The sequence below is a fragment of the Aythya ferina genome (genome assembly GCF_964211825.1).
Source record: "Aythya ferina genome assembly, chromosome: 7".
In the NCBI taxonomy this organism is placed as follows: Eukaryota; Metazoa; Chordata; class Aves; order Anseriformes; family Anatidae; genus Aythya; species Aythya ferina.
The window spans coordinates 15447442-15475333 of record NC_140302.1 but is presented as its reverse complement, the minus strand read 5'-3'; the positions used below and the strand labels follow the sequence as shown (position 1 = coordinate 15475333).

The 27892-nt window shown below is 42.4% G+C and overlaps 2 protein-coding genes across 9 annotated transcripts in view; both read left to right on the top strand.

The window, feature by feature from the left end:
* The window catches only part of VDAC2 (voltage dependent anion channel 2), a 46225-nt gene extending 25718 nt beyond the window's left edge, over positions 1-20507 (top strand). The window contains exons 1-10 of one of the 5 annotated variants that reach the window (XM_084525544.1): positions 4940-5271; positions 5438-5697; positions 13617-13688; positions 14740-14789; positions 15997-16149; positions 16231-16283; positions 16715-16942; positions 18106-18256; positions 19071-19128; positions 19955-20507. In XM_084525544.1, the coding sequence (XP_084381670.1) occupies positions 5601-5697; positions 13617-13688; positions 14740-14789; positions 15997-16149; positions 16231-16283; positions 16715-16942; positions 18106-18256; positions 19071-19128; positions 19955-20046 (954 nt within the window). In that variant the 5' untranslated portion in view covers positions 4940-5271; positions 5438-5600 and the 3' untranslated portion in view covers positions 20047-20507. Of the gene's footprint in view, positions 1-4939; positions 5272-5346; positions 5698-7040; positions 7113-8607; positions 8704-9737; positions 9888-10333; positions 10389-13616; positions 13689-14739; positions 14790-15996; positions 16150-16230; positions 16284-16714; positions 16943-18105; positions 18257-19070; positions 19129-19954 lie in introns of those variants that run through there. The other 4 variants (XM_084525547.1, XM_084525546.1, XM_084525545.1 and 1 more) reach the window with 4 other exon arrangements.
* Positions 20508-26170: 5663 nt separating this feature from the next.
* The window catches only part of LOC311439621 (uncharacterized protein), a 196740-nt gene continuing 195018 nt past the window's right edge, over positions 26171-27892 (top strand). For 2 of the 4 annotated variants that reach the window (XR_014694858.1, XR_014694859.1), the window contains exon 1: positions 27139-27243. Coding sequence is in view for 1 of the 4 variants with exons in the window: in XM_084525540.1 (XP_084381666.1) it covers positions 27138-27243 (106 nt within the window). In the remaining 3 variants the exon portion in view is untranslated. Of the gene's footprint in view, positions 26524-27107; positions 27244-27892 lie in introns of those variants that run through there. The other 2 variants (XM_084525540.1, XR_014694857.1) reach the window with 2 other exon arrangements.

Below are 27892 nucleotides of genomic sequence, written 5' to 3'. Positions count from 1 at the left end.
CTTCAGTCACAAGAGCTTGTCCAATACAGTTTTGGCTGGGCTGTTTGTAATGCCTAAGAACTAATGATGGCCAGTTAACTTACATACACTTAAATGCAATTTTTATTATGAAGATTTTGACATTTCCCCCTTCAGCTAACAGCTAGGTACACATGACCTTCTTCACATAAATTCATTTGCCAGCTTTTCTAACACACAAAAAAAGAATATCTCAATAGTCTTTGACCAATGTTCAGGCTCAGTTTTTATTGTTCATCTTCAGAAGACAACCAAAAGAAGAAAGATACTTTTAAAATGTGCATTGATTAATTATGTGAACAATTGTCCAGTTATTTCTACAAATTTCTCAAGGCTCCTTGGATTTCTATTCCTCAGCTAACAAATCTTCTATAGATTTGTTAGAAAAATAAAACCAAGATTTATTAAAACACAAGGAAAATCTAATCCATATAGATGCAGAAGAATTCTTATACATTTTGTATATCATAGACAGTATGGTTGGAACCTTCTCTAAATCACCTTTTAGCATGAAGCAGAAAGGTAGTAGTATAGAAAATGCAATAACGAATATTGTTTAACAGGATTTCCCTAGGGCTAGAATTACCTTTTTCATTTCAAAGTAATCTGTCTTTATCATCTAGCTTTAAAATAGTATTAACCACACATGGCTCCAAAAGCATACTAACTTTCTATGTGCTTTTAAAATAAGTTGTTAATGATTAGTATCATCCAGACATGATCTGTTTTGTAGTTCTTCATTATATTCTATTTCTTAAGGTTATATTTTCTGCTTGAATCACAAGAGTTATGCAGAAGCCTTTCCTCATGGGTCTAGATTCAGCCTTTTAAAAAACTTATCTCTACATGACAAAAATGGAGCATAGGATCACTTCTCTCTCTGAAAAGACTCTTTCCTTATGATGACTCCTTATATCAATGAACCACACGTTATTTCTCTACATATGCCCTAGCTAGTCTCTTAATGTTTATTACTTCCTTAATCTGTTGCTGGGTTAATTGAACTGCTGGCCTGTGTCTTGCTGTGAATATCCATCAAGTGATGGAGGTCTGTTTGGTTTGTAGTCCTTGGTGACATTATTTTTAAGAAATATGTATTTTGTGGATCATTACTTGCAGGGCTTTGTAACTCCTCTGAAGATTTATATTTGGTTCTGGCTGTAATTGACACCAATGAAGCAAGTGACATTGAATTTTTCCACAATCTGCACCAGTGAGCCCATCTGCAAACACATACAGTCCATCTTCCCCAGCACAGGCTTTTTAAGTCTCAGCATCACAATCCATCTGCAAGTCAACCATTTTCACCAATGACTTCTCATTCTTAGTTTTGTATCATGTGATATACCTGGTTAATAGAAGATAGCATTCTGAAACAAAGTTAATGGCCAGATGGACAACAACATTATAGTCATTAAAATAGTTCTTGATAGTTTCCTGGATAGATACATTCTACGTAGGCTAGTTTTGAAATCACATTCATATACAAGCACCCATATTTCTCTCTGCTTGTCCCTCAAAATACAGATTTGCAAGAGCTTCCCCTGGCAAGCAGTGCCAGACAAACTTTTCTCTTCAAAACACAGTGCAAGCGAAAATTTTTAAAAGCCTGATTTCTAAGAATTTGCTAACTCTCTTCCAAGGGTATGAAGTAGCTAAGCCTAGACACATTTTCATCCCAGACAGGAAGAAAAGGGGACAGCTAAGAAGCTGTTTTATATCAGATAGTGCATGATTTTGGTTATTTGGTTATTTGGCCACATTTATAATAGCCATCTTGTCACCTCAGAATGTGGAGGACCCTTGTGTAGATTTTTAAGCAACATCTTATCTGTCTTTCTCCTACATGCTCTGTTAGTTTTATACCTGGGTGTGCAAGTATTTCAATGTGACATTAAAAAGTTGCAGTTATGTAATGGCTGGAAAGCAGGACATGTCTTTTTTTTTTTAACATTCACTTTCTGTTGGGCCTTACAAAAGAGGTCAATATCATTATTCAAATTAATGGAATTAATTGCTGTAGGTAAATCTGCAGTAAATCTCAGATCTCTTCATTCTTGTCAACAGACACCTTTGCCTTTGTTCCTGTCACGTTTCATTATCCCTTTGTATTAGTGCTCAGATGGGTGAGTTTTACTAGACAGCAGAGGCCCATCTTTCCACGGACTAAAATACCTGTTTTAACATTAAAAAAAAAAAAAAAAAAAAAAAAGTCTCAAATCATTATAAGAACTAGTTCAGTTGGGTAAACAGCATTTTTACCTTATAAAGCACTGAACATTTTAAAACTTTTGAAAAAGCATTTAGGCTAACAAATTTCAAGACTGAGAAAATCAAAAGGAGTCAGCTGAAGTGTATATAACTAAAATATGACATTTTACTGGGGGTTGTAAGGCAAAACTAATCATAAGAACCAGTATCATCAGCTCTGCTGCACTGATACCAGCACTGAGCAACCAGCAACTAGCTAGAGCGTGACCATACATATCTGTAGTTAAATTTATGTTAAAGAGGAAAAATCTGCCATGGAGTGAGAATAGATCACCCCTGCAGTGTTGAAGAAAGACTGAGGTCCCACAGAATGGCCCTACCCCCAGTCCTCCTGCCTCACTAAGGCAGAGGGGACAGTGGCATTCGTCCTCCAGGAGCCAGAGCACATCCAGGTCCACGGCTACCCCTTCCTCGAAGTCCAAGGCCTTTTGGGGCAGCAGCTCGGGTTGCAGCAGCCAGGCTGTGAAACACCACCTGCTATGCTCATACCACTGCTGCTGACAGGCCCCCTAGAAAGAGAGGTGACCTGAGGAAGAGATGTGTCCTCAGAGAGAATTTCAATGAGGTGCAGGCTGGCATGACAGTAAATACTTCAATAAATAGTAAGATTTCTTAGTATTACTAGTAGTCCCTCCAAAATCAAACGGCCAGCAAGTGCTGTTGCTGTCGAGATGCCTTCAGGTTTGAGGATGCACACTGAGAGCAGTTTACAGCCAAGACTATCATCACTAAAATTACTATGATAAAAAACATAAAGTGACTATCACAAAAAGGACAGCCTGTAAATAATGTGTGATATCAGGGAAGCATATCTCTTTTCTTAGGGTAGAATTTGCCTGGGGATAAACTGCTGTCAAGCCCCCTTCCTTAACACTTTCTGAATAAAGCAGTGCACTGTAGTAGGCCTGCACTGTTCTGCACCCACCTCCAGGTGCTCAACACCTTTCCTCAACCATGGTACGGCTGTCCCTTGTTTCTCCCCACCATCAGGGTGGTATTTACAGAATTTAGGCTTCACCTTTGCTTCATTGCTTCACCATTGCTTCAGCAAGAAGGAAGGAACTCCACAAAAACATTGTTCATCTTCCTGCGCGCTTGTGTCCCTCACTGGGTCATGCCTTACAATGAGACAAGCTATCAGTTTCATGCAGGCAAATGAGCTGTTTTCACCTACACAAGTCAAATTCTGGGGCCTGTTGATCTGTGGCATAATTTCTTAGACAAAAAAATAATAATAATAAAAAAAAAAAAAAATTGAATTTTCAGGGGCATGTAATTCTCATTCAGCGTGTTACAGAAAACTTGAGGTGATTGAAATATTAGTGATCGAGCGGTATCCTGGCTTCTGTCAGGAATAGGGTAGCCAGAAGGACCAAGGAGGCAATCGTCCCCTTGTATTCTGCTCTGGTGAGGCCGCACCTTGAGTACTGTGTCCAGTTTTGGGCTCCTCAATATAAGAAGGACATCGAGGCCCTGGAGCATGTCCAGAGAATGGCCACAAAGCTGGTGAAGGGCCTGGAACACAAGTCCTGTGAGGAGCAGCTGAGAGAACTGGGGTTGTTTAGTTAAAGAGGAGGCTCAGAACAGGCCTTACTGCTCTCTACAGCTACCTGAAAAGAAATGGTGGGGAGCTGGGGGTTGACCTCTTCTCGCAGATAACTAGCAATAGGACTAGAGGGAATGGCCTCAAGTTGTGTCAGGGGGCGTTTACGTTGGAAATTAGGAGACATTTCTTCTCAGAAAGAGTAATCAGACACTGGAACAGGTTGCCCAGGGAAGTGGTGGAGTCACTGTCCCAGAGGGTGTTCAAGGAAAGGTTGGACGAGGTGCTTAGGGACATGGTTTAGTGGATGACATTGGTAGTAGGGCGATGGCTGGACCAGATGATCTTGGAGGTGTTTTCCAACCTTAGTAATTCTATGATTCTATGCATGCAGTGCTGGACATGTGACAAATCTCCCCTTCTCCTGGTCTGTACTTTGGGATTTACAGAGACGGCATTTGCTTCCAGCTGCAGGTCTTCACCTGGCAGGTACACGAATTGAAGCAATCATGTGTGCGCATGTGTATGTGTGCATGCATGCACTACTGTTTGCAGGATTGGAACACAAGGTGGTTAAGATAATCCATTATTTTTTTGGCATCTGTTGTTTGTTTACAATCTGCCATAGGCTCCAATGTTTGTTTGTTGATTTTGTCTTTAATTCATGACAATGTAACAAAATAAATGAGATGATTTATGGAAAATTATTATCTTGGATTAGGTTAAGCTTCAGTGCTTTACACATGCTGATACTGAAGGTGTTCCACAGAAGAAGCTCTTGCTCTTCAGGTCATAGAATTAGTTCTGGTGTAATTTTACTCACATGAATATTTTCCCACCATATGTATTTTCCACATCAAAAATAGCCTGGCCTAAGTCTTTAAAAAAGATGCTATAGTCTACTTTCCGTTTTCTCTCTCTCCTTTTTCAATTCAATTCAATTCAATTCAATTCATTTTATTTTATTTTATTTTATTTTATTTTATTTTATTTTATTTTATTTTATTTTATTTTATTTTATTTTATTTTATTTTATTTTATTTTATTTTATTTATCTAATTAGGGGCATTATCCAGCATATAAATCAAACCCCAATCAAAGTTAATTAGCAAATTAGCTCTACCTGTCCAGCTGTTAATATCATGTGGTAATAGGGTGTAGACCTACAAAAAGCAATAATCTTCCATTATATATAGATGGTTTGTATGGCTTAGTTTAATGGCATATGACAGATATAGTCTAAATATAGGATTGATAGCCAGGAATCTCGATGCTTCTGTCCTCTCTTTGATTCCAGTCTTCTCTGTTGGTATAAAATGGAGAAAAACACCCAAGGAAAACATGAGATGGGGGTCATGGAACAGAAACCTTGAGCAGAAATTAAAAGGAGAAACATCAATAACAGCAGAAATGAGTAGTCAGTCTCGTATTTACAACAGGTGAGAACTGTTCTGCCAATCACTCAAATCATGTGCCAATTGCTCCACATAAGTCATTTAAGGGTACTGGGCATCTCTTTTTGGCTTTCTCAATGTGTTTTTCAAGAATGATTGTGTTTTGCTTACAGATCATCATCTGATTGTTTAATTGCCCCTCCCTTTCCAGGTGGTGTTTCCCCCAAAGGAGAGAAGTCTATTAATTTACTCATTTTAGAGCTTCAGGAAATCTGATGGTTTGAGATCTAGCAGGTAGTAGAAGTTAGTTTTATTAAGAAGTTGCTTATTCCTTGAGCTACTGGGTACGAAGAAAAAATAAATTATCTGAGGAAATGGAAGCTGCAACACGAAGAACGAAGATGAATACAAATTTACGATTGACCAAAGAAAAACCTAGAAGAAGGAATAAGTACAGGCATATCTGCACAGGTTGGTTTTCATTTCAATTTCTTCTTGCTCTTTAACAGAACCTTTTTCCTATCCCTCTTTCTGTTTACTTGGGGATGGGACAATTTAGCATTGGTTATAGGCTAAAAGAGTGTGCAGTATCTCTATAGGCTGTCACAACAAGGACTAGATTCTCATTTCTCCTCAAGAAACTGGCTGTACACTCCATTGAGTTAAAAGCTGGCTGAATAGCCAAGCCCGAAGAGTTGTGGTTAATCAAGTTAAATCCAGTTGGAGCCCAGTCACTAGTGGAGACCCCCAGGGCTCAGTACTAGGGCCAGTTCTCTTTAATGTCTTTATCAATGATCTGGATGAGGGGATCAATGATGCCAAGCTAGGTGTGTATGTCTATCTGCTCAAGGGTAGGAAGGCCCTGCAGGAGGATCTGGATAGGCTGCACCGATGGGCTGAGGTCAACTGCATGAAGTTCAACAAGGCCAAGTGCTGGGTCCTGCATCTGGGGTGCAATAACCCCAAGCAGAGCTATGGGCTGGGAGATGAGTGGTTGGAAAGCTGCCTGGCAGAGGATGATCTGGGAGTATTGGTAGATAATCGGCTGAATATGAGCCAGCAGTGTGCTCAGGTGGCCAAGAAGGCCAACAGCATCCTGGCTTGCATAAGAAGCAGTGTGGCCAGCAGGTCCAGGGAAGTGATTGTCCCCAATCACTTGGACAGTCACAGGACATCAAGGTGCTTGAGTGAGTCCACAGAAGGGCAATGAAGCCAGCAAGGGATCTGGAGAACAAGTCTTAGGAGGAGCAGCTGAGGGAACTGGGTTTGTTCAGCCTGGAGAAGAGGAAGCTCAGGGGTGACCTTATTGCTCTTTCTAAGTACATTAAAGGAAGCTGTAGTGGGGTGGGGGTTGGTCTATTCTCCCACATGCCTGGTGACAAGACAAGGGGGAATGGGCTACAGTTGCGCCAGGGCAGGTTTAGGTTAGATGTTAGGAAGAACTTATTTACCGAAAGGGTTGTGAGGCATTAGAATAGGCCGTCCGGGGCAGTGGTGGAGTCACCATCCCTGGAGGCCTTTCAAAGACGTTTATATGTAGAGCTTAGTGATATGCTTTAGTGGAGGATTTGTTAGTGTTAGGTCAGAGGTTGGACTAAGTGATCTTGGAGGTCTCTTCCAACCTAGGTGATTCTGTGACTCTGTGATGTGCTTTGGCTTCAGGGCTGTGGGGAATCAGCTTGGGTTAGGTAGGTAGCTGCAAGAGGCTCTGTGTCAGCCTCACTAGGGCCTGCGTGCCATTTGGTTTCCCAGATTTGCTTTCTGTTTTGCTTTCTGTTTTGGTTTCCCGTTTTCCCACCATTGTTGGCTTTCCCAAATTTGCTTTCTGTTTGTCCTCTCATCACTGAAGTGCCAGGCTTTCCATTGTTCATTGGTGTTTCTCTGAGGTAAGAGACTATCTGGATGTGAATATTTATCAGCTTGTTTAAGTGTTGGCCTCTATGTGGACTTGTTTTATCTGTATCCTAGAAGCTGGCTTAAGTTACTTGCCCTGATTGTTTAAGCCAAACTGAAAGAAGACCACTGAAAACTGCTGGGGGGTGGGGGAAATAAAAGGCATTCAATTTGTCAGTCTAAAGGATCCTGGCAGTATGGGACATGTCTGCCTGCCCTCATAGGGCTTTCCAGATGTCCTGCTTGCATAAGGGCAGTTGCATGTTAGTAAATAAAAGGTGTAGCTAGCCTAATATTCCTGCCACTGAGATAATGAATTAAGCAATGAATTAGGCAAGGCATGCCTAACAAGGAGTGTGAGAATATTGTGAGCTCAAATGATGCCTCTGGTTGTAGCTCAGGCATTTTCTGACTCCAGCAAGGTCATACAGCCATATCTAATGGATTAGTAATTAGTAATCCTCACAGGATTTCTCTTCCACAAACCAGTCTACATCCCCCTGGAGCCCAAATAAACATTAAACATCTTGTGGCAAGAATTTTCACTGAATGACGCTCCTTTGGTGGGGAGAGGAAAACAAACAAACAAAAACAACAATAAAATGTGCCCTCCTTTGCTGTTTCTGAACTTGTTTCCTGCTAGCTTGACCTATTTCCCTCCCTTTCCCCGCTGTTTATAATTTTATGATCTCTTCAGTATCCCTTTGGTCAATTTGTTTTCTGAATGAGGAATCCTAGTTTACCTAGTTGATCGTTGTTAGGCTTTCATTAAGGCTTGCTCTCTACTGAATTTCTAATGCTCGAAGGCCTGCATCTTGTGGGGAGGGCAGACCGTGACTTCAGGCTTGGGCTATAAGTGAACATAAAATTATCCAAGATGTTTGATGGAAATTGATATGCACACTAGATAATTGCTCTCTTTTTGATGGTCAGATATATTACTTAATCAAGTAATCATGATTATAATGTATGGAAAGATAAGCAGGGTTTGTGTTCAAAAAGTATGTTCTTGCAGTAGAGTGTTTTTTTCCAAGCGATGCCAGTAAAGCATAGGATTCACTCATGTCAGTCATGGATATGTATAGTTGTACTTGTTCAAAGCAGTGATAGGTAAACTGCAAGTGGAAGGAAACAGCTGAGTGGCATGTATGTGAGAGCTGATTAGTTACAAGTGGAAGCAAGCTCATTTAGAGCAAGCACAGCTGTATGGGATGTATGTGTGCTGGGGGATGAGGGCGAGGCCCAGGCTGTAGGAAGAAAGGTCCAGGATAAAACTGATAAATTATGGTGGGCTTGAAGGCATTCCTCCTTGGTGCTCTGGGGTACAGAAGATCCGCTGTGAGATACGTGGTGAACATGGGAAAGACAGGGCAACAGACACTAGCTACAGAAGCTTGCAGTGTTCGTACAGAGGAGTTTGTGCACTGCTGTCTTGGATTATGTCTGTTTTGTTTCATAAAGCAAGTGATTCAGTACTTTTCCCCTTAGGGTGGGGCAGTAGTCACTTTCCTGTGTTGCTTAAAAAAACATTCAGCCAATCCATGACTAAAGTATTAATGCTAAAAAGAGATCCAGCTGCCTGATGTAAGTAACTTAACTTTTATTCTGAATGGATTTTTCTATTGTGGATATGAATAATAAATGTCTGTTTTTAAATAATGAACAGTTTATGCCACAATGTATTTTCACTTAATGAGACCTCTGTCTATTCCCAACCTCTGTTCCAGTGCAGAGTAAGACAGGCCGCTTGTCTACTGTCATCTATTCTCTCAGCATGTGGTTTCCTTTCTTGATTCATCAATACATTCCCTCACAGGCCTGCCAAGCTGGCATCTTTAAGAGTATCAGAATTAAGTGTACTAGCCCCTTGGGTGTCCTGCTGTGAAAGTATTGGGTTTTAACAGAGGTGAATCAGTTGCTGATCTTTTGATGTAACTGAGAGATGCTGATTGGCATTATGCTGGGCCTTAAAGTTAATGGTTTTTTTTTTTATTATTATTATTTTTTAATAAGCTGGGGAGTTGCTGTTGTGCCCGGTATTGTGGTGAACTGTTGGTGTTTGGTGGTCAGTTGGTGTTTGGTGTTACACTGTTCCTGCCGCAGCACCGCAACGTGCGGCTGTGTCCCTTTGACTTTCTGCTGTTCCCTAAGGGCACTGCCCGAGCACGCTGCGGGGCCTAGCGCGCAGCGACCCGTGTCGGTGACCGGGGCTGTGGCCGAGCTCCCCGTCACCGCCGCCGCTCCCGGTGGCGGCCCCGCACCCCGCGAGGAGCCCCCCGAGGCCGCCGCTCCCCCGAGCTCCGCCGTGCGCGGCCGCGGGGCGCGGAGAGGCCTCGCCCCCCCCCCGGGGTGCCCGTGAGGCGCCGGGCGCGGCCGTTGCCGCCCTCCCGCCGCAAGCCCCGCCCTCCCGCGGGCCCCTCGCGGCCGCCGGGGCTGCCCGCGCGAGCGCCTGCGGCTCGCGGCGCCCCCCGGGGGGCTCGGGGCTGGCTGCCGGCTGCCGCGTCCCCCCGCGCCCTCCCCGGCGCGTTTCGCGGGGCGGCGGCGGCGGCCTCGGGCGGGCGGGGGCCGCCTCCCGGCGTGGTGCGGCGGTGAGGCGGGGCGCGGGGCGGCCCCGGCTCGTTGGGGTCCTGCGGGGCGGCGGCGGGCGGGCGGACCGGTGTCTCCTTCACTTCGCCCTCCAGTGCCAGCGCCTGCAGCAGCGCGGCCTCCTCCCCGCTCCGCCCGGCCCCGGCCCCGGCCCCGCTCCGCCGCCCTCCCGCGCCAGCCAGGTGCCGGCCGCGGCCGAGGGGGCGGCGAGCGGGGCCGGGAGCGAGGCAGGGGCGCGGGGCTGGGGCTGGGGCTGGGGCTGGCTGCCCGGCGGCGGCGGGGCGGGAGCGGCCATGGGGGTGCGGGGAGGGGGGGGGGAGGTGGCGGCGGAGCCCCGCGGGCGCGGTGCCTCGGGGCTGCGGCCCGGCCCGGCCCGGTGCGGGCGGCGGTTACATAAGGGCGGGGGGCAGCGCGGGATGCCCAAGATGGCCGCGCCGGGGAGTTCACCTTGCGGCGGGGCCCGAGCGGGGCCGGCGCTGCCCTGGGAGGGGAAGGGAAGGGGGAAGGGGGGGGCCCGGGCCCCGGCCTCGCCCTCGCGGTGTGGGGGGGGCTCCGCTGCGCTGCCGCTTTCGGTTTGTGAGCGCGTGGCTAACCCGCAGCTGTTTAATCTTCTCTCCCTTCTCCGTAGAGCCTCTAAATTGGCCTAGCTATGGCTACGCCAGTAGTGTGCCAGCCTCCGAGAAGTAAGTAGGGAGACAGGTGAAGCAAGGGTAATGAGGTTCTTTTTGTTCTGTAAGCGTTAGGAGCAGTCTCAGTGTAAAGGTCAGTGTATCCGATACATTTTTAACAATAATATTTTTAGGAATTTCTACTTATCTGTTACTATTTGCGATATCAGAATACAATTTTAGTGTAGTTGCTGCCATTTACAAAATGGGATGAGTGCTAAATTTTTTTTTCATTACATGACCTCTAGCTTGATCTTCAATATCCTGAGGTCTAGAAATCTTTATAGAAGTCCTTGGCATTCCTTTAATTACAGGGTGCGACACAGTTTTGAAATGCTACCTCGAAGGAAAGTTGTCATGTAATCATTCTGACAACATTTTTACTTTTTTTCCTGTTCTTTTTTCTTATTTTACGTTAGAAGAAGGCCTATTTGTGGATCTTGAGTAACAGATTCCTTAACGATTTTTTTTAAAGAGGGATAAAGTGAAACAAAGATTAGGGTGGAGCTCCCACTTGCTACCAGTGCATTCTATGTTTATGAAATGAAGAATAAGATCCGACAGTTGCTTTCACAACCAACCTATTGTCATTAAGTGTTACCTGTATTTTAGGCACTTCTAATTACTAGTTTACATGAAAGGCAGTCAAAACAGGATTGAAGAAAATTACTTCTGATTGTAAGAGTTTGCAGACCTAGCTATCTTACCAACTCTAGAGGAAACAGGAATGAGTTTTTTTGGCCCTGTTTTCATTTAATGAGCTTTCTCATGATGACACTAGCTTGAAAAAAAACCTAACTTGAGCTTTTTCCTTTTTTCCTCTTGTATCACTGTTAGTAAAGAAGTAAAATAGTAGCTTGAAAGTCATAAGCTGTTTTAACTTTTAATCATGAAACTTAGATCTGTAGACTGGAATGTCTGACATACTGGTCAGCTTCCTCACATAGGGAGGAAGCTTAACTTGGCTGGATAAAACAGTGACATCCTTTCACTGCAGTATTTCTTTAAATTTAGACAGATACCAGTTTGTTAACCTCGCAGGCCTTTATGGCTTAATATAAATATCTGTAGTGATTGTCTATTCAGATTTTAAGTATTTAAAACAAGAAAGAAAAGCTCATTTGTGCTGTTAAAGTATGCCTATGCTAAAGGCTAGAGACTTATTCAGAGGAGAGGTACGTAGCTAAACCTTCTCTGTTATTTTAAACTACTAATGAATTGTACAGCAGGGATTTAGAGTGTGGGAAGACTACTGTTCCTGTAATTTCTTATAATTTGGTCCTATATCTCATAGTTTTATTGACTAGATTACAGAAATCATTCCCTGTGATGACATGTGGACTTGTATCTGTTCCGCTATTGAATCTTTTCCTGAAGCTTATCTTAGTTACTGCGGACTTTAACTTGGGCTGAGCCTTTTCAAGATTCAAGTATGTTCAAGTAATTTTTTTAACAGACAAATGACTCTGTTAAGAAGTCTGTTTTCTTAATACTCTCCAGTAAGTGCTGGATGTCTTTCTCTACTGGCTTGGATGTGGAGCTTAGCATTCCTTACTAAAGATTTATTTTTAATTTTAGCTAAACTGTAAATGTATATGATTTTGCTATGATGCAGTTCAAGTCTTCCTCTTGTGGTTTAGGAAGATGGGGAGAGGTACTCCGGACAATGAGCAAACAAATTTTGGAGGAACGATGTTTAGGCACAAGGCTTTTTCTTACATGCTAAAAAACTTTTTAAATAGTAGCAGTTGCTTACAGTTAGGCTATAGCTGGCAGGTAGTATTTTGTGTGGATGCTATTCTAAAACAGTGTGTTTAGTGGAATGATGCCCTACAGGAAATTATTCCGAATCAGGAATATCTTGCCTGATTCAGGCAAGTTCTCCTTTTATGCAGATAAGGCCAAGAGAAGATGAAAGGGACTTTTAAAAAAAAAAAAAGAATAAAAAGCCTGCCTCCAATCCCTTATTATTGAATACACTCATAATGATGTGCAGAAGGAAATATAAACCTTAGTTAAAATTGCTTTCTAAAACTGGAAGTCATATTTTCAGCTTTCAGTTGAAAGTTAATATATGAGAGTACTGCCCTTATTTTTTTTAGGTTCTAAGGATGCTTTTCTGTTTACTTTAAAACAAAACCCGTGCAAGAGCAGGATGAACAGTGAATTATGTTCATCTGGCTTTCAGCAAAACAAATGACTGATTAATTTTAAAAGATAAGAGAGGACTTCTCATTTTGTTTCTGCGTTAAGGCTTTTTATTGTGTTTGTCTAGTTAGTATTTTCCCCTTTGTTTTTTGGCCCTTTGAGGAAAATTACTAAGTCTTTGAAATATGCTCCCTTTTCTGCATTTTAAGACTTAAATACAATGCCCCTACTTATGACATTTTGCTGTTGAAGTAGTGGGAAAGTAATCACCTAAGGAAGATAAATATAGAGAGCATCTTCATGGGGAGGAGGAGCACCATGTGGTCCTGTGTGGGGCATTGGGCTGGTATCCAGCAGGCTGGGGGGACTGGGCCATGGCTAGTCTTGAACGATGGGTTCTTTAACAGTGAGATTGTCAGAAGCTCCCTGTCTGGAAGCTCTCCTTAAAAGTCATTTTCTCACTGACCCAGCACTCCTACTACTGTTTGTTTTAAGCTAACAGGAACCACCCCCCAACATAAGCTCTTGTACTTTGTAGGGTGGAAGACCTTCATATGAGTGATGGCTAGGTAACATCCCTCAAAGATCCATGCCAAATCTTAGGTCTAAATTTTAGTGTCTGCTTTGCCCTGTATTTTAAATCTCATGCTTTCACATTTTAAAAATGAAACGTAGATCTTCTCAAATAACTTTCATAGGCATCTGTTAAATTTGGCTTTGTAGGACTTGCAGAAATAAGTCTCAATTAGTTTTTCATATTTCCGGTTTCCTGGTTTTCACTGGTTACTGCCAACTCTGGAAATGTGAGCTATTAGCTTGTAGTAATGAAAGGTGTGTGGTGAAGTCGACTTGAAAAGTGACAATTTCTCATCAATAATCAGGTTACATATGCACAGCAAACACAATGTTCATGGTGAACATCACTGAAAATCTGTGTGTTTCACAGAACATTGTAATTGTTTGAACCACGTGTCTGTTAACTGCCTTTGTGGACTAATCTGCCTTACAGAAAGCATCTTTAAGAGTTGTGGTAACACTTCGGGGTGTGTGTGTATGGTAAAAGATGGACTATTAATTACCCTTGTTACCTTTCAGCTCCAATGGCAATTCCTCCGTCGTATGCAGACCTTGGCAAATCTGCCAGAGATATCTTCAATAAAGGATATGGTAAGAATAGCACCTCTTACAAAATAAAGCATGGTCTGTGTTGCAGCAGTGAATTGACTGCTGTATGTAGCTTGTATGTAAAGCTGAATACTCGTATGCCTGTGTTCCTGGGGAGGGTATGTTTCTTTTGTGTCATTACTGTCAGCTGATAACAGATCACTGGAGGCTTTTTGTGGGCTATTTTGATGTGAAATCTGTTAAACCTCACTGCCTTAGCCACACATGTCAGGAAAGAGGTGTACAAGTATGTGAGACTGAGCATCCACTGTTACTTAGCTTAGGAGCACACTTCCTGTACTGATCTTTGTGCCACAGCATTTGTTGGTATAGAAAGGGGAGCTACAAATATATATTTAACATATATTACCCTGTAACATTATAGTGCTGCTTTTGGGATAGCAGGAAGAGTAGCTCTCGGGATAATAAAAATCAAAATCTGTAAATGCTTAATAGGCACTTGCATAGTTTAAATCTGCTTACTTGCAGTGCTGTTTATTTCTAGTCTTCAGGAATTCATGCAGGGTTTTTTTCACCAAGATCAACACTCAGGTCGGAGGTAAAAATGTGAAATGACATTTGCATAAACCTACTTACCTTTCAAGTCCAATAGCTGTGCATTTCCTATTGATTTTCCTTTGAGATATTTCTTCTTAGTGCTCAGACAGAATTTTATGCGTTAGGATAGCTCTTCAAATAGCATTGAGTACATAGTATATGCCATCAAGGAAACACAAGAGAATGGATCTTGTCAGTAAATACGTTAATTCTTGGGTGTTATCTTGTTAGATGTGCAGTATACAACCGAGCAGCTACTCCCTGCTTACTGTTGGGTGATGACAGAACAGAGCTCCTGGCTTCTTGTTAGGGTGGCCTCCTCTAGCTGCAGTAGTATTTGTAATTTGAGTGTTACGGAAGTCAGTCTATGGTGGTTTTTGTAGTTTATGTATATGCACAGCAGTCTCAGCAGTGAGGTTGGGAAAACAGCTTTTTGGAAAGTGTATCTTGTCTTAGTTAAAGCACAACTTTTTAACTTCGACTTCTGTTTATTAAGGGTTTGGGTTGGTGAAGCTGGATGTGAAAACAAAATCTGCAAGTGGAGTGGTGAGTTCAAATACTTATTCATTGTGTTTGGGGGGGGGGGGAGGGTGGGTGTTCTGATGATTATTTAATGACGGAAGGGCATCTTCCAGATGCTATTAAGTACATTTAGTTTTATTAATGATAAATGTTTGGTGTAAAAATAATTTCAGAAGCACCTAAAGCGCAGACTTCTGAATATAACACTGATATTGCAGTATGGGCCAATAAATAAAATCAGCTCTTTAGTAATCTTCGTAAAATAAAAAGGGTTATTAGCTGTCCTTCATCTTATGCCTGAAGGCTAACAAACAGCAGACGTGTGTGTGTGTGTATATATATATATACACACACATATATGTGTATTTCAGCTACGGTACACAGAAGTTGTTTGTGGTACTGTTTGTGTTTTTGGAACTTTTTGACATCTTAATACCTGTATGAAGTAGTTGGTAGTGAAATTAGCACTTGGCATCTGTGGCTCTTCTTTAAAAGTAGTAAAGGGCTGCAGTGATGTTCCATGCAAGATGGCTTGGTCACGCAAGCAGTGCCTTCCATGACTTTTATCTATTTCTGGAGCAGACTTTGCAAGGTGTAAAGGTAGATCCCTGGTGCCAATCAGAACAGGAAGTTATAAGAATAAGTAGCTGTTAGAGGTGTGTTACATGCTGTGTTTGCAGAGCCCTATGATCCTGTTATAGTTTTAATATTTATTTCAGGTTGTTTCTGTCAAGGACTACCAATAATAACTGCTAAAACTTTATGCAGAATACAGGTTCTCATGTGAATCCTGTATCAGTTGCAAGTTGTCATTCCCAGCAGGGGAATGTGCTGTCAAGTATTAAAGATTCTTGGTTTGGCTTTTGGTTTGCTTGTTACGAGTATCAAAGGTAACCTTATATTTGAGGAATTCCTTTCCTTTAGAACAGAATGCTTATAGTAACTACAGCCTTGCTTTTGAGTTACTTTATAAACCAATATGTTTTTGTAATGCTGACACAAACATCCCAGTTGAAATGGGGGTGAGGTGGTGGGGAGTCTTCTGTGTGGATGTGAATCACCTGGCTGTTAGTTCCTGTTACGTCTGTCCCCCAAGTTGTCTGTTGTTGTTCAGCTTGTTACATAGCATAACAAGATCTTAATATTTCATGAAGAAGGGTCTTATGTCATTGTGTAAGACTTCCATGGTCACATGTATCTTCAGTATTACATGGACACTGTCCTTTTTTAGGAGTTCACAACATCTGGTTCTTCGAACACCGACACTGGAAAAGTTAATGGGAGCTTGGAGACCAAATACAAGTGGGCTGAGTATGGGCTGACTTTCACAGAAAAATGGAACACAGATAACACTCTGGGAACAGAAATTGCAATTGAAGATCAGGTAATAGATTAGGAAAGTATTCAGCTCACTTACTTGACTGGCAGAACTGTATTTATAGTGTTGTCTTTTCTCTCCAATTAGATTGCCAAAGGCTTGAAGTTGACGTTTGATACAACTTTCTCACCAAATACAGGGTAAGAATTTTTAACTCTTTACCGTGTGACTACCTACATCCATGGTTGGTAAATAGCCATCTGGTCTGTCAAATCAATTGATATTGATCCAAATTGGCAAATCCCAATGCTACTAAAGGCTTCTGCTGTTCAGCAAAGCATCTTGTTCAACAGGCTTAGTATTGTACACTTCACAACAGCCTGCTTTCCTCATTTTCTGGGATAGAAATACTTAGTTGGAATATTACAGGAGGGATGAATATGTTTCTGTCTTTATAACAATATGTGTTTTGATGGTTTTTCTGTATTTTTGGTGGGTTACCTATGCTTTGGACCAGTCTAGAGGAGGCATGTGTGTGGCTCAATGTTCTGTTGAGGCATATGGTTCAAATCTGGCAGTTCATTGAGGAAAGATCAAGCCCTATCTTAAAATAACCTTTTCTCTCTTTCAGAAAGAAGAGTGGTAAAATCAAGTCAGCATATAAACGTGAATGCCTAAACCTCGGTTGTGATGTTGACTTTGACTTTGCTGGGCCTGCAATCCATGGTTCAGCTGTCTTTGGTTATGAAGGCTGGCTGGCTGGTTATCAAATGACTTTTGATAGTGCCAAATCAAAATTGACAAGGAACAACTTCTCTGTGGGTTACAAGACTGGAGACTTCCAACTGCACACTAATGTGTAAGTACTTAAAATTGTGTCCAGTTTTGCAGAAGCAGGTTTTCTTTACCCTTCACTCTAGTCAGAATACAAACGCCTTCCAAGCACCTCTTGGTATTTCAAGCATTTAAGTAGCATGCTTCTTTTGAATAGCAAATTTAAACAGATGTTAGTTTCTCTTTTCAAAACAGTAAGTACTCACTCATAGCTTATCGTTTAAAGCTTAATATGTGCTGCAGTTTTCCAGATGCTGAAATCAAAAATGGAAGCGCAGTATGCATAACTCCCAGATATGTTGGGTTGATCATAATGCTGCTTCTAGTTTGCCCAATACATTGAACTGTACCTGACTATAATGTAAGGGTAGTAGATTTGTTAGAGGTAGCAATTAGCCTTGAGCTATTTAAGTAGGTCAAAGGTAGTTTCTGCAGCAAGAACAGAGCCTTGCTGTTGGACATCTTGAGTAGCTTCTTCATCTTGCATATATGGGATGAGTACATGAAATGCTTAGAGTGCAACTAAAGTGTACGGCATCTTGGTTTTGAACTTCTTTCAAATTGCGGTGTTTAGAGATCTTGGATGTCCTTCAGAACAAGCTGATCATAATCTACTGAAGAATATGGTGTTCTCAATCTAATACCAACTGCCATTGTTTCAGTGTGTTTATGTAGGACATAACACCTCTGTTTCAAAACCAAGCTATTTTGGAAAGAGATAAGTGATTGTTCCATCAGGGTTTGTGGAAGTTGAGGCAGGGTTAGCTGCAAAGCACCTTAGTCTAAGCTGTAAGAACTGCATTTCACTTCAGTAATCTCAAATACTGTGACGTTTTTTTTAAAAAAATCTTTGAATTCATTAGAAACATGAGGTATGTTCAGTAATCAAATTCAGAATGCTTGTTTCCTCGTAATTAACATTTATCTGTTAGGTTAAGCATGTAAACCAGAATCCTGTTGAAGTACTTAAAATTAGTTGGAGAGTTAGCTGTGGCAAACTGAAAGATATTTTCGTGGATTATTGCAGTTTAATTTTGCTGTGAAGTTTTTTTCATCTCCCTTAACCCAATGTAGAAGTGTGGAACAACTCAAAGTTTGACTCTCGTTTGAATAAGATGAACTGCTTTTTTAGAACTTGGGATTAAGTAGATATAAGGAGGTAACTTTTTTTTTTTCATATTTGTGCAGCAATGATGGTTCTGAATTTGGTGGGTCTATTTACCAGAAAGTGAGTGACAATCTTGAAACTGCTGTAAACCTGTCCTGGACAGCAGGTAGCAACAGCACTCGCTTCGGTATTGCAGCTAAATACAAGTTGGATTCCACTGCTTCTATCTCTGTAAGTATGCCTCTAACCAAAAGGGTTATTCTAAACAACAACTTTTCAGTTCCTGAGCATATGTATGTTGTTAGTACAAAAGATAATTGGTCAAAAAGTCTAGTAAAAGCTACTCTTAAAATCCAGATGGTTACAATTAAAAGAAGCAGTATTTAAATCATTCTACTTTACATATAGCAACATCTCTTTTAGAATCTGACTCTCAAATGTTGCCCTGCTCTGCAGGACTTCACATTTATATATTAAAAAAGACAGACAACACAACCTTCAAATCTGACCCGAAGCTTACAGATCTTTCTGAACAGTCTTTTTGGAAACACTCCAGTTCTCATGGTGAGAACTGGTAAGAGATGGTTACAAAGACGATATTGCAGAACAGCTTTGCTCATTATGAGGCTGGAATCATTCTGTAGAGCAAGTGATGCAGACTGAGAGAACTTTTGCACTGTGTTATGGAGCAATTTCTGTTTGACTGATTTGTCCTGCAAAATACTATTGGAGGATTCTTCAAATGTGTCTTACTTTGGGAAACTGGTGGTGAGTTGTTATGGCCTTCTGAAAAGAATGGGTGTAAGTTCACCTGCCAAACTACTTTCCAGTAGCAGTTCTCAGTGTCCCTGTGACCTGTCTGCATGTAAATAGGTTTCAGTTTTTCAGCTTAAGTTGTGGGGCATAGGCATAGCTAGAGAGACAGTGTAGTAAGCACAGAGATAATGAAAAAAGTAATACTGGGTTTGGTTATTAAGTTCTGGCTCCTGAATGGTAATGAAGAACTCTTCAGTTATGTTTCAATTGTTTGTTTATTTTTCTCTAGGCAAAAGTGAACAATTCTAGTCTAGTTGGAGTGGGTTACACCCAGACCCTGAGGCCAGGTAAGGACTTCCACATGCGTGACTTTTGCATACATATCTTCCATGCATCACACAGAAGAGTTTTGAGATCTGTGTATTGATATGCAACTATTTTGATTCTTCAGAATATCTTTGTCTTGAAAAGTAGGTGTTTGACAGCAGATTATGTTGCACATTAACATTTAGATAAACAAGACAGATAACACTATCTAGTGGTATTTCTGCTTTATATTACTCATTTATTTATTTAACAGTTGACTGTTGTTGGATAGCTTAGCTATAAGGCTGTGCAAGAAGCCTTTCCTAGCTTTGTTTTTTCCTGACCTATTTTATTGAACAATAGCAGATCTCGAAAAATGCTTATTAATCAAAACAGCACACTTTCTGATCTGCATGTTCAGAAAAAAACGGAGAAACTGAACTTGTTCTGTTTAAATATGAAAACACCTGTTAATGCTACCTTACTATTGGTTAGTTATTCATTTGAAACTTAGTAAAATACATAGTTTTCATTCCCTCCCTTCCTTGGCACAAGTGTCTGTCGTTCTATTCAGTTTCTCTTTCATGCATACCATAATGTAGAAGAAGAAATTTTCTGTGCACTTACCAAGTGGAGTCTTTGGAGATATGTGGTTTATAAAATAGTATTTTAAAAAAACATCTAGTTTGCTTGATTCACATGACTAGCTTTTGGTATATTTCATATATAAATGAATTCTTCTGTAGAGTAATTGGGAGCAAAGTAATGCACTGAGAGCTACAACTGGGACTTGAAATGACAGAGGTTGAGTTGCAGTTAAAGCTATTCTGATTATATGCTGTAAACATTCTCTCTAACATCTTACAGGTGTGAAGCTTACTCTGTCTGCTCTGATAGATGGAAAGAGCATCAATGCTGGTGGCCATAAACTTGGCCTTGGCCTGGAATTGGAGGCTTAAAAAGGTGAAGAAACTGCTGCAGAGAAGGGATATCGGAAGAATTTGGCCTTAAAATGTATTTCCAATGTGACCAGCAGGCTTTTTTTCCCAAGAAGGATGACCTAGAACAAGAGCTGTATTTGAAGTATTTAGACAGTTACTTGTTAGCTGGTTTCTAGTTAAATTGGTTACCCATCTAGTTACAATTCTGCATTAGTGCAGTCACTTAAACATTATTTAAATGTATTTAACTGTTTAATGCGCTACCCACAAATAATGAAATAGACATTTATGAAAACTGTACAATTGTGTGCATGTTTGTTTTTATGTTCCTTTTAACATTCGATATTACCATTGAATGAAAAATGGATCAGTGGATGTCTTGAAATGAGGTCAACAGTTTTGTTATATCACCTTAAATAGAAATACATTTGGTATCCCGAGACAACTCAAATTATGAATAAAACAAGTACACACACATACTTGTGCCTCAGATATTTTAAGAGTCAAGATAAGAGGGTAGTGCACAGTTAAGTTAAACTAAAAACAACCCAAGATGTAGTGCTCTGTATCTTTGTACAATTAAGGACCCATCCCACCCATGACAACATTGAATATGGCTGGTTTTCACCAAACAGTTATATTCCTCAAGCAAATTGAATGTGTTTTTTTTTTTGTCAGGTAAGGTTTGTCATATCAGATGGTTGTATTCCCTCTGTTGTTCCATGGGCAAGACCTAACTGCATTACTAGTTGGCCTGCTGATGTAGAGAATGCAGAAAGACATGCTTGCCACATTGAGACATTTAAAAACTGTTCCTTGATGTTTTGCCCAACGGTGGAGGGAGAAAACCCACAAACACTTGTTTTGCTTAAAATTGTTTGAAGCGCGACTTCTCTGCAACTGAATGTAATGGTGTCATGGTACAACAGCCTGCTTAGCCCAACTGCTTTGAAGGTTTCTGCTTAAAATAAATAAAGACTTAATTTTAAATGGAAATGGAGGAAAATATATCCAATTTTGCTTTCCCATTGACTAATAAATCTTGGTAGATGTGATCAGAAATGTGGAATAATAGAAAAACTTCGTATTTTTCCTAGGGTAGCATCTCTTAAAATCAAACTCGTAAGGTCAAGCATAAGTAGCTGTGGTTGCTTTTAATGTGGGATGTATTACATGGAGTCACAGTTCTTACGTTTAAGAGTAAGATCTTGTTCTCTTCAGGGAATTGCTTGGAGTCTGTTTCTTTAGTCTCAGCTGAGAAAGCTATCTCTTTACAGTTGGTCTTGCAGCCTGTAGTTCACATGCCTTTAAAAGGAAGGGGGCTAGGTTATGGTTGGGAATGTCTGTCTGTTTTGCAAACTCTTTGGGATGTGTTAGGTTATTTAATGCCCCTAAACATCTGAGTGATTTACTTGAGATCTTGGTCCATCTTGTGCTGTTGGCCTCGTTCTTGAATTACATACTATAGTGAACTGCCTGTGTCCAGGCTTTAGCTATGGAATAATTGAGCCACCTTCTTTGCAGAAGGTGGAACCAAGCTTGAGGGTAGGAAAGCTCTGCAGGAGGATCTGGATAGGCTGCACCGATGGGCTGAGGTCAACTGCATGAAGTTTAACAAGGCCAAGTGCCGGGTCCTGCACCTGGGGCGCAATAACCCCAAGCAGAGCTACAGGCTGGGAGAGGAATGGTTGGAAAGCTGCCAGGCAGAGAAGGACCTGGGAGTGATGGTGGACAGTCGGCTGAATATGAGCCAGCAGTGTGCTCAGGTGGCCAAGAAGGCCAACGGCATCCTGGCTTGCATTAGGAACAGCGTGACCAGCAGGGCTAGGGAGGTGATCGTCCCCCTGTACTCAGCTCTGGTGAGGCCGCACCTCGAGTACTGTGTTCAGTTTTGGGCCCCTCGCTACAAGAAGGACATCGAGGTGCTTGAGCGGGTGCAGAGAAGGGCGACGAAGCTGGTGAGGGGCCTGGAGAACAAGTCCTACGAGGAGCGGCTGAGGGAGCTGGGCTTGTTCAGCCTGGAGAAGAGGAGGCTCAGGGGTGACCTTATTGCTCTTTACAGATACCTTAAAGGAGGCTGTAGAGAGGTGGGGGTTGGCCTGTTCTCCCACGTGCCTGGTGACAGGACGAGGGGGAATGGGCTTAAGTTGAGCCAGGGGAGTTTTAGGTTAGATGTTAGGAAGAACTTCTTTACAGAAAGGGTTGTGAGGCATTGGAACAGGCTGCCCAGGGAAGTGGTGGAGTCACCATCCCTGGAGGTCTTCAAAAGACGCTTAGATGTAGAGCTTAGGGATATGGTTTAGTGGAGGGCTGTTAGCGTTAGGTTGGAGGTTGGACTCGATGACCTTGAGGTCTCTTCCAACCTAGAAAATTCTGTGATTCTGTGATTATGCTGTCATCGCAGCCTCTTGAGTGGGCTTGGTAGTGTCTTTGAACAGTTTTTTTTTTTTTTTTTTTTTTACATGGAAAAGAGAAGGCTTGGCAGCATAGGTCACTAGACTTATATTTCAGAGAACCTTAGGGCCATTCTCACTTGAATACCCTTTTCTTGGGACACTTCTACCACTTGGTGATGGAAGCAGCAGCACATAAGGTGTCATTTGTTACTCTGTAATTGCATGCAAATGTTTGAGCTGATATACTTCAAAGTATTTATACACAAGCTCTTCTAAAGCTAGAGATTGTGTGGCCAGACAATTCAGTTTTATTCCCTGTTCTCTTTTTGGTGTGACACAAAGCATCTCCAGGCTTCTCCCAGAAATAATAAAAAGAAGTGTGCCTGCATGCATCATCCAACTGTAGCACTTGGGCAAATAAAGGACTGTCTTCGCTTATGAGGGATGCCTTGCATCCTTAAACCAACACTGGCTACAGTACTGTTGTTGCTCTGGTTTTTGGAGGATTTTGATAAGGCTGTAGTGGTCTGACACTTGGTGTTTCAGGAACCAACTACCCTAGCCCTTTTCTTCACTGTTAGCTCATTTGTATTTGTCATTCTTGAGGTTATGTTATAGCCAAATGAAGCAAAAGAAGATCTTCAGAGTTTCTTGTTGCTTCTTCCTACAAATTAGTGATGAAAAGCCTGAACACATTTACTTTACTATTTTCATGTGAATCACTTCACTAGTTCTTAGCCTAGAAACCTTAAGCAGTTCCCTTTGTTATGACACTGATAGGCAATGCGAGAATTACAAGGGCTCTGCAGTAGTTAAATGTGAAAATGTTGAGCTTCCTAAAATATTGTCATAAATTGCTACCTTAAGTAAGAAAAAGAAGGTTGGTGTCTTATCTCCTGGCATCTCACAAGTAAGGCTTATAGAAATGGCTTTCAAACTTTCTTTTCAAGTATGTTACAGAAGCTAGTGGTGTAACTGGAGTTTTTTGGTGAGGAATGGTGGTAGTTTAAATGTTTTCATTTTGTTAGAAAATGTGAAAAGCCTTAATGATAACTTTCAGCACTAGCCAGACTTTTCTCAGCTGCTGTTCTGAGCAAAATAAAACACTTGAGATAGTGAGTGACCTGAGGATGGATGTGCATCTTGTTTGTGTGAACTGTAGCATTGCATTCTTGCCTGGTACAGCTGGAATAGTGGATGTCTGTGTGCACATTGCAAGGAGATGTAATCAGCTTTGCTAAGTAAAACTCCTTGCATATTAAATTACACCCCCCACACAACTTACTGAGTGACTCAAACACTTATTCTTCCTATTTTGCAGAAATTCTCCAGGTTTTATCAACTAACATTGCACTTGCAGATCAGCTTGGTGTAGTATGTTCTTAAATCTGCTTCTTGTGCACTACAGTCTTAAGAAACCAGGAAACTTGTTTGGAATTCCTTTGGGTGTGGAAGCCTTTCACACTCAAACACTGGGGCCTAGGTTTTTAACTTTCCCTTGGGCATTGCTGGAATAAAGCCAGGTAGCAATGGAGTGCGCACACTGCCCTCTAATGTCCTGTTCTGGCGCTTGGCTTTACTATTGGCAATCCTCTGTGTGCTGGCACAGGGTGCTGTGTTTGAACCTAGTGACTGCACTTTTACAGGAAGTAGAACTGAAGAGATAAGACTGCCATGTGTAAATGATTCAACCCTGTTTACATAAAAGGTCCTTGCTTCCTTATATTAGTCAGTGAAGACAGGAGCAATTCTATGCAAGGTAAGCTACTAATTGTTGATAAAAACAAAAAATCCTGGGTGTCACCTGTGGCAGCAGTGATTTGAACAGCAAGTACAAATGCTTCCTGTGAACTACCAAAAAGGAAAACCCAAAGAAAAAATTTGGTTGGGTTCTTCTGTGGCATGAAAAGGCTGTATTTGTTGCAAGCTGTTCTAATGTGTTTGTCAGCCTCCCTTTGCCATGGAATATTTTTGTTCCTGATCTGGAATAGGAATAAAAACATGAAGCATATCAATTACTGTGGGGTCTGTGTTCATTGTGTTGTAGTGATGTTTCCCTTACTACAAAGTTCCTGGGCCTGCCTTAAGGTTGTCAGTCTTCCTACGTGTTGTTGGGTCAAATGGAAAGCACAAAAAAAAAAAAAAACTGAATTCATTTTCGTGAGCTTATGGTATAACTAGCTTTTGCTTTAGCTGTGAGTAAGATACACTCATAAAAAAGGCAAAAATTTCATGCACAGAAGTTTCTGGAAAAATAATACACACTTCAAACTTCTAAAAAGTACTATTGGAATGTGGTGTGTTTTACACAGATTTAGTTAAATTATACAGATTTCTTATGTACACTCATATTTAACTTCCAGTGTTAGGAAAAGCACTGACAGTTTTAAAGATGGCAAGCAATCAGACTGTCTCAGCTCCAGCTGTTTGACCTTTACTGTACCATGTGTTTCTAAATGAGCATTTTCTGCTGAAACCAATTCCACTGAAATACTTGCACCACAATTCCTGCCAGTTAACTGTAGCGCACAGCAGAAATCTTTCAACAGTCCGTGGGTGTTGCCATTGGTTGTTCTTTGTCCTGGGTCTGTGGGGGAAGACCCTGATGCTAAAGTCAGGACTCTGCTTATTTAATTCCTCATTGTTGGTGACTCAATCTTTCATGTTTACTCAACCTATGCTATAAGCATTAAAATTTAAACAGCTCTTACTAACTTTCATTAGTCTTATCTGGTGTGCATCGTGGAGCTCAGCTGGGTGTGCTATGTGAGTCATGGGTACAAGTGCTCTATCTGAGCCCCAGCCTGCTGTGGTTAGGAGAGAGGAGGGAGTAGCTCACAAGTAACTAATGGCATTTGTCCCTAGACATTTTATTTGATCCATGGCAGTGATACTGAAAACACACCTTAACCAAATCTTTATTAGACATGCTTACATTTTTCATATGAGAAATCAAAAGTTATGCTGTGTTTAGGGCTTGGGTGTTATCCAGGTAAGAGTTATGAGGAGGGATATTTTTTCTGTAGGGATGGGATGGAGGAGTTTTCTGCTGCAGCAGCTGAAGCAGCGTTGTCATAATTTACTGTCTGCAGTTCCCCAATCTCTTAAGCGTCCCGGTAGCAGCTAGGGGTGGCTGTCCCCTCGGCCCGGCCGGGACTACCCGGGCTGGGCAGGGAGCGAGCAGGGGCTCGGGGGGGCCATGAGCCACCAGGCTGGCCTGTGGGGCGGGTGTGCCACCTGGTGGCCGCTGCTTTCCTTTCTGATCTCTCCGGGGAACGAAATAAAACCAGAAAGAGCTGCTTTATTTGATATTTCTCTCATAACTTTGATTAGCTCATTGAGTGAATGGGGACATAATATTTGCAGTAAGCCTAAGCCTGGCTCTTAGATAACTAAGCAGAGCGGGAGGGGAGGGAAACCTTAGGCCACAGCACCTGGCTGTCACCCACACCTGTGTGTGTGCAAGCAGGACAGCGTGCATTGACACTTGTGGAGCCTTGGTCTGGCTCTCCAACACCAGTGGCCTGCAGCCACTGCCTGGGCTCATCCCCGCCCTGAGCCCAGCCACATGGGTTGGAGAGGCAGGTTATCTCCTTCTCTGGCAGCCTCAAAATGGCTCAAGGGCCCTCGATTTCCAACCAGAAGTTCTGGCTGCATATGCCAACAGGATGGCAGAATGTGCCCTCTGTCAGAGGCCAGAAGGGAGGAATTTGAAGCATTGCCTGACCCGGGGTTTTCCAGAATCAGGCAGCTGGTTGCACCAGGCCCCACGGCATGGCAGGACAGACTGTGGTGGCAACACACCACAGGGACACATCGGTCGTTCACAAAATCTCCCCACGCCCTGTTTCTACAGTTAACTTAGGTCCCAATCAAGCATTTAAAGTGCAGGAACAGGGGAAAGAGCTGAGCAACTCCATGACCAGTGCCTGTCCTGTCATAAAGCACATGTACACTTTCGTGAGGCAGCAGTCCCACTCCAGGAAGCTGTTGCCGGTTGCTCCCCGCTGCTGCGACAATTGCGCCGAGATCCCTGCCACACCGAGGGACCGGTTGAAAGCTGTCTCACAGGATATTCCAGTAACGGGCAGAAGATGAGGTAGGTTTTGTCAGGGCTGTTTTGTTTACTTTTGTGAATGTACAAAGTCTGTATCTTGGACAAAACTAGAACACCAGCCTGCCCACGGGGCTGGGCTGTGACTGCACAGCCAGCACTGCTGTCTCGGGGCTACCACCGCCTGCTGCTGGGGGCTGCCTTGCCTCACCCCACTCCCCTTGGCTCTCATTAGTCTTCAGGGCCTCATTCCCTGGCCCCAGTGCAGCATGTCAAAACCCCTTCTCTAGCTGTTTTGAGCCCCACTACTCTGCCAGGACCACCCTTGGGGGTGGCTGCCTGGGCCTGTACAGGGCCCAGGAGTTGGGGTGACTGCTCACAGGCCCCTGGGTGAAGGCTGCAGGGTCTGTGGCGGCTCAGACAGCTGCCCTGGGAGGGCATCGGTGGCTGACGGTGGTCTGGAGGGCAGCAGAGGGATAATCTGTTTCTCAGATTTTATTTATTTATGATGGTGTTGTGAAGGGCAAATTTACAGGTTTTGTGAATTTCGTTGTCTTTACCTTTTTGAGTGGGTTTGGTGGGTTACAATCACAAGGATCACCTGGTGTGATTTTCACTTCTCTAATTAGCAGCATCTGCTTCTGAGAGCGAGTACTTGGATGCAGGCTTCTGGCTGTACCTGGGGTGTTCATCCAGGGGGGTCAGCTCTGTCTAGTCTTCTTGATGGTGGCTTTGGGGGTATTTCCTGCCAGGAAACAGCACCAGGTAGGTGTGAGGTAATGTTTGGTGTTTTGGGAACCAGCGTTTCATGACATGTTTTTAAGTAAACTGCAATTCACAAGCAACTTGTTAGGGTGCTGTTACTCTAGCCCGGCTGCAGGTTCGCATTGCAGCCTTTGTAAAAGAAGGCTGATGTCTGCCTATTATTGCTCAAACACTTCATTTTTCTTTTATTTTCTTAGAGTTCATTGTGAAACATTCTACAAGGTTGAGTCTGGTACAAGACCGTCAGGTTTTCTGGTGAAACCTAGCACTTCGTAGGAGAGGTCCTCACTCTATCAGGGTACTTGAGTGTGCTATTGGATCTATTTGCATCACTTCTTCAACTTTTCTTCCTTCTGGGGGCTGTCTAAGCACTCTGGCTCAATATCCCTGTTTCCTCTTTGCCTGAAGCAGTAGCAGAGAACTGTGCTGCAGCTGCTTGTTGGTTGCTGCTTCCAGAAGTTTCTCTTAGCAGCACACCTGTGTCCGAGAAGGTGCTGTCGTGCCATGGAACAAGGTTATTTGGTCATTTATGTGAGACAAAACATTGCTTGCTTCACAAGTGCAGAGAGAGATATTTTGCAGGAAGCAAGAGCCACTGCCTTGAGAGGTTTGTGCTTTAGGCCGCTTCAGGCGCTTCTTCCTAAAATGA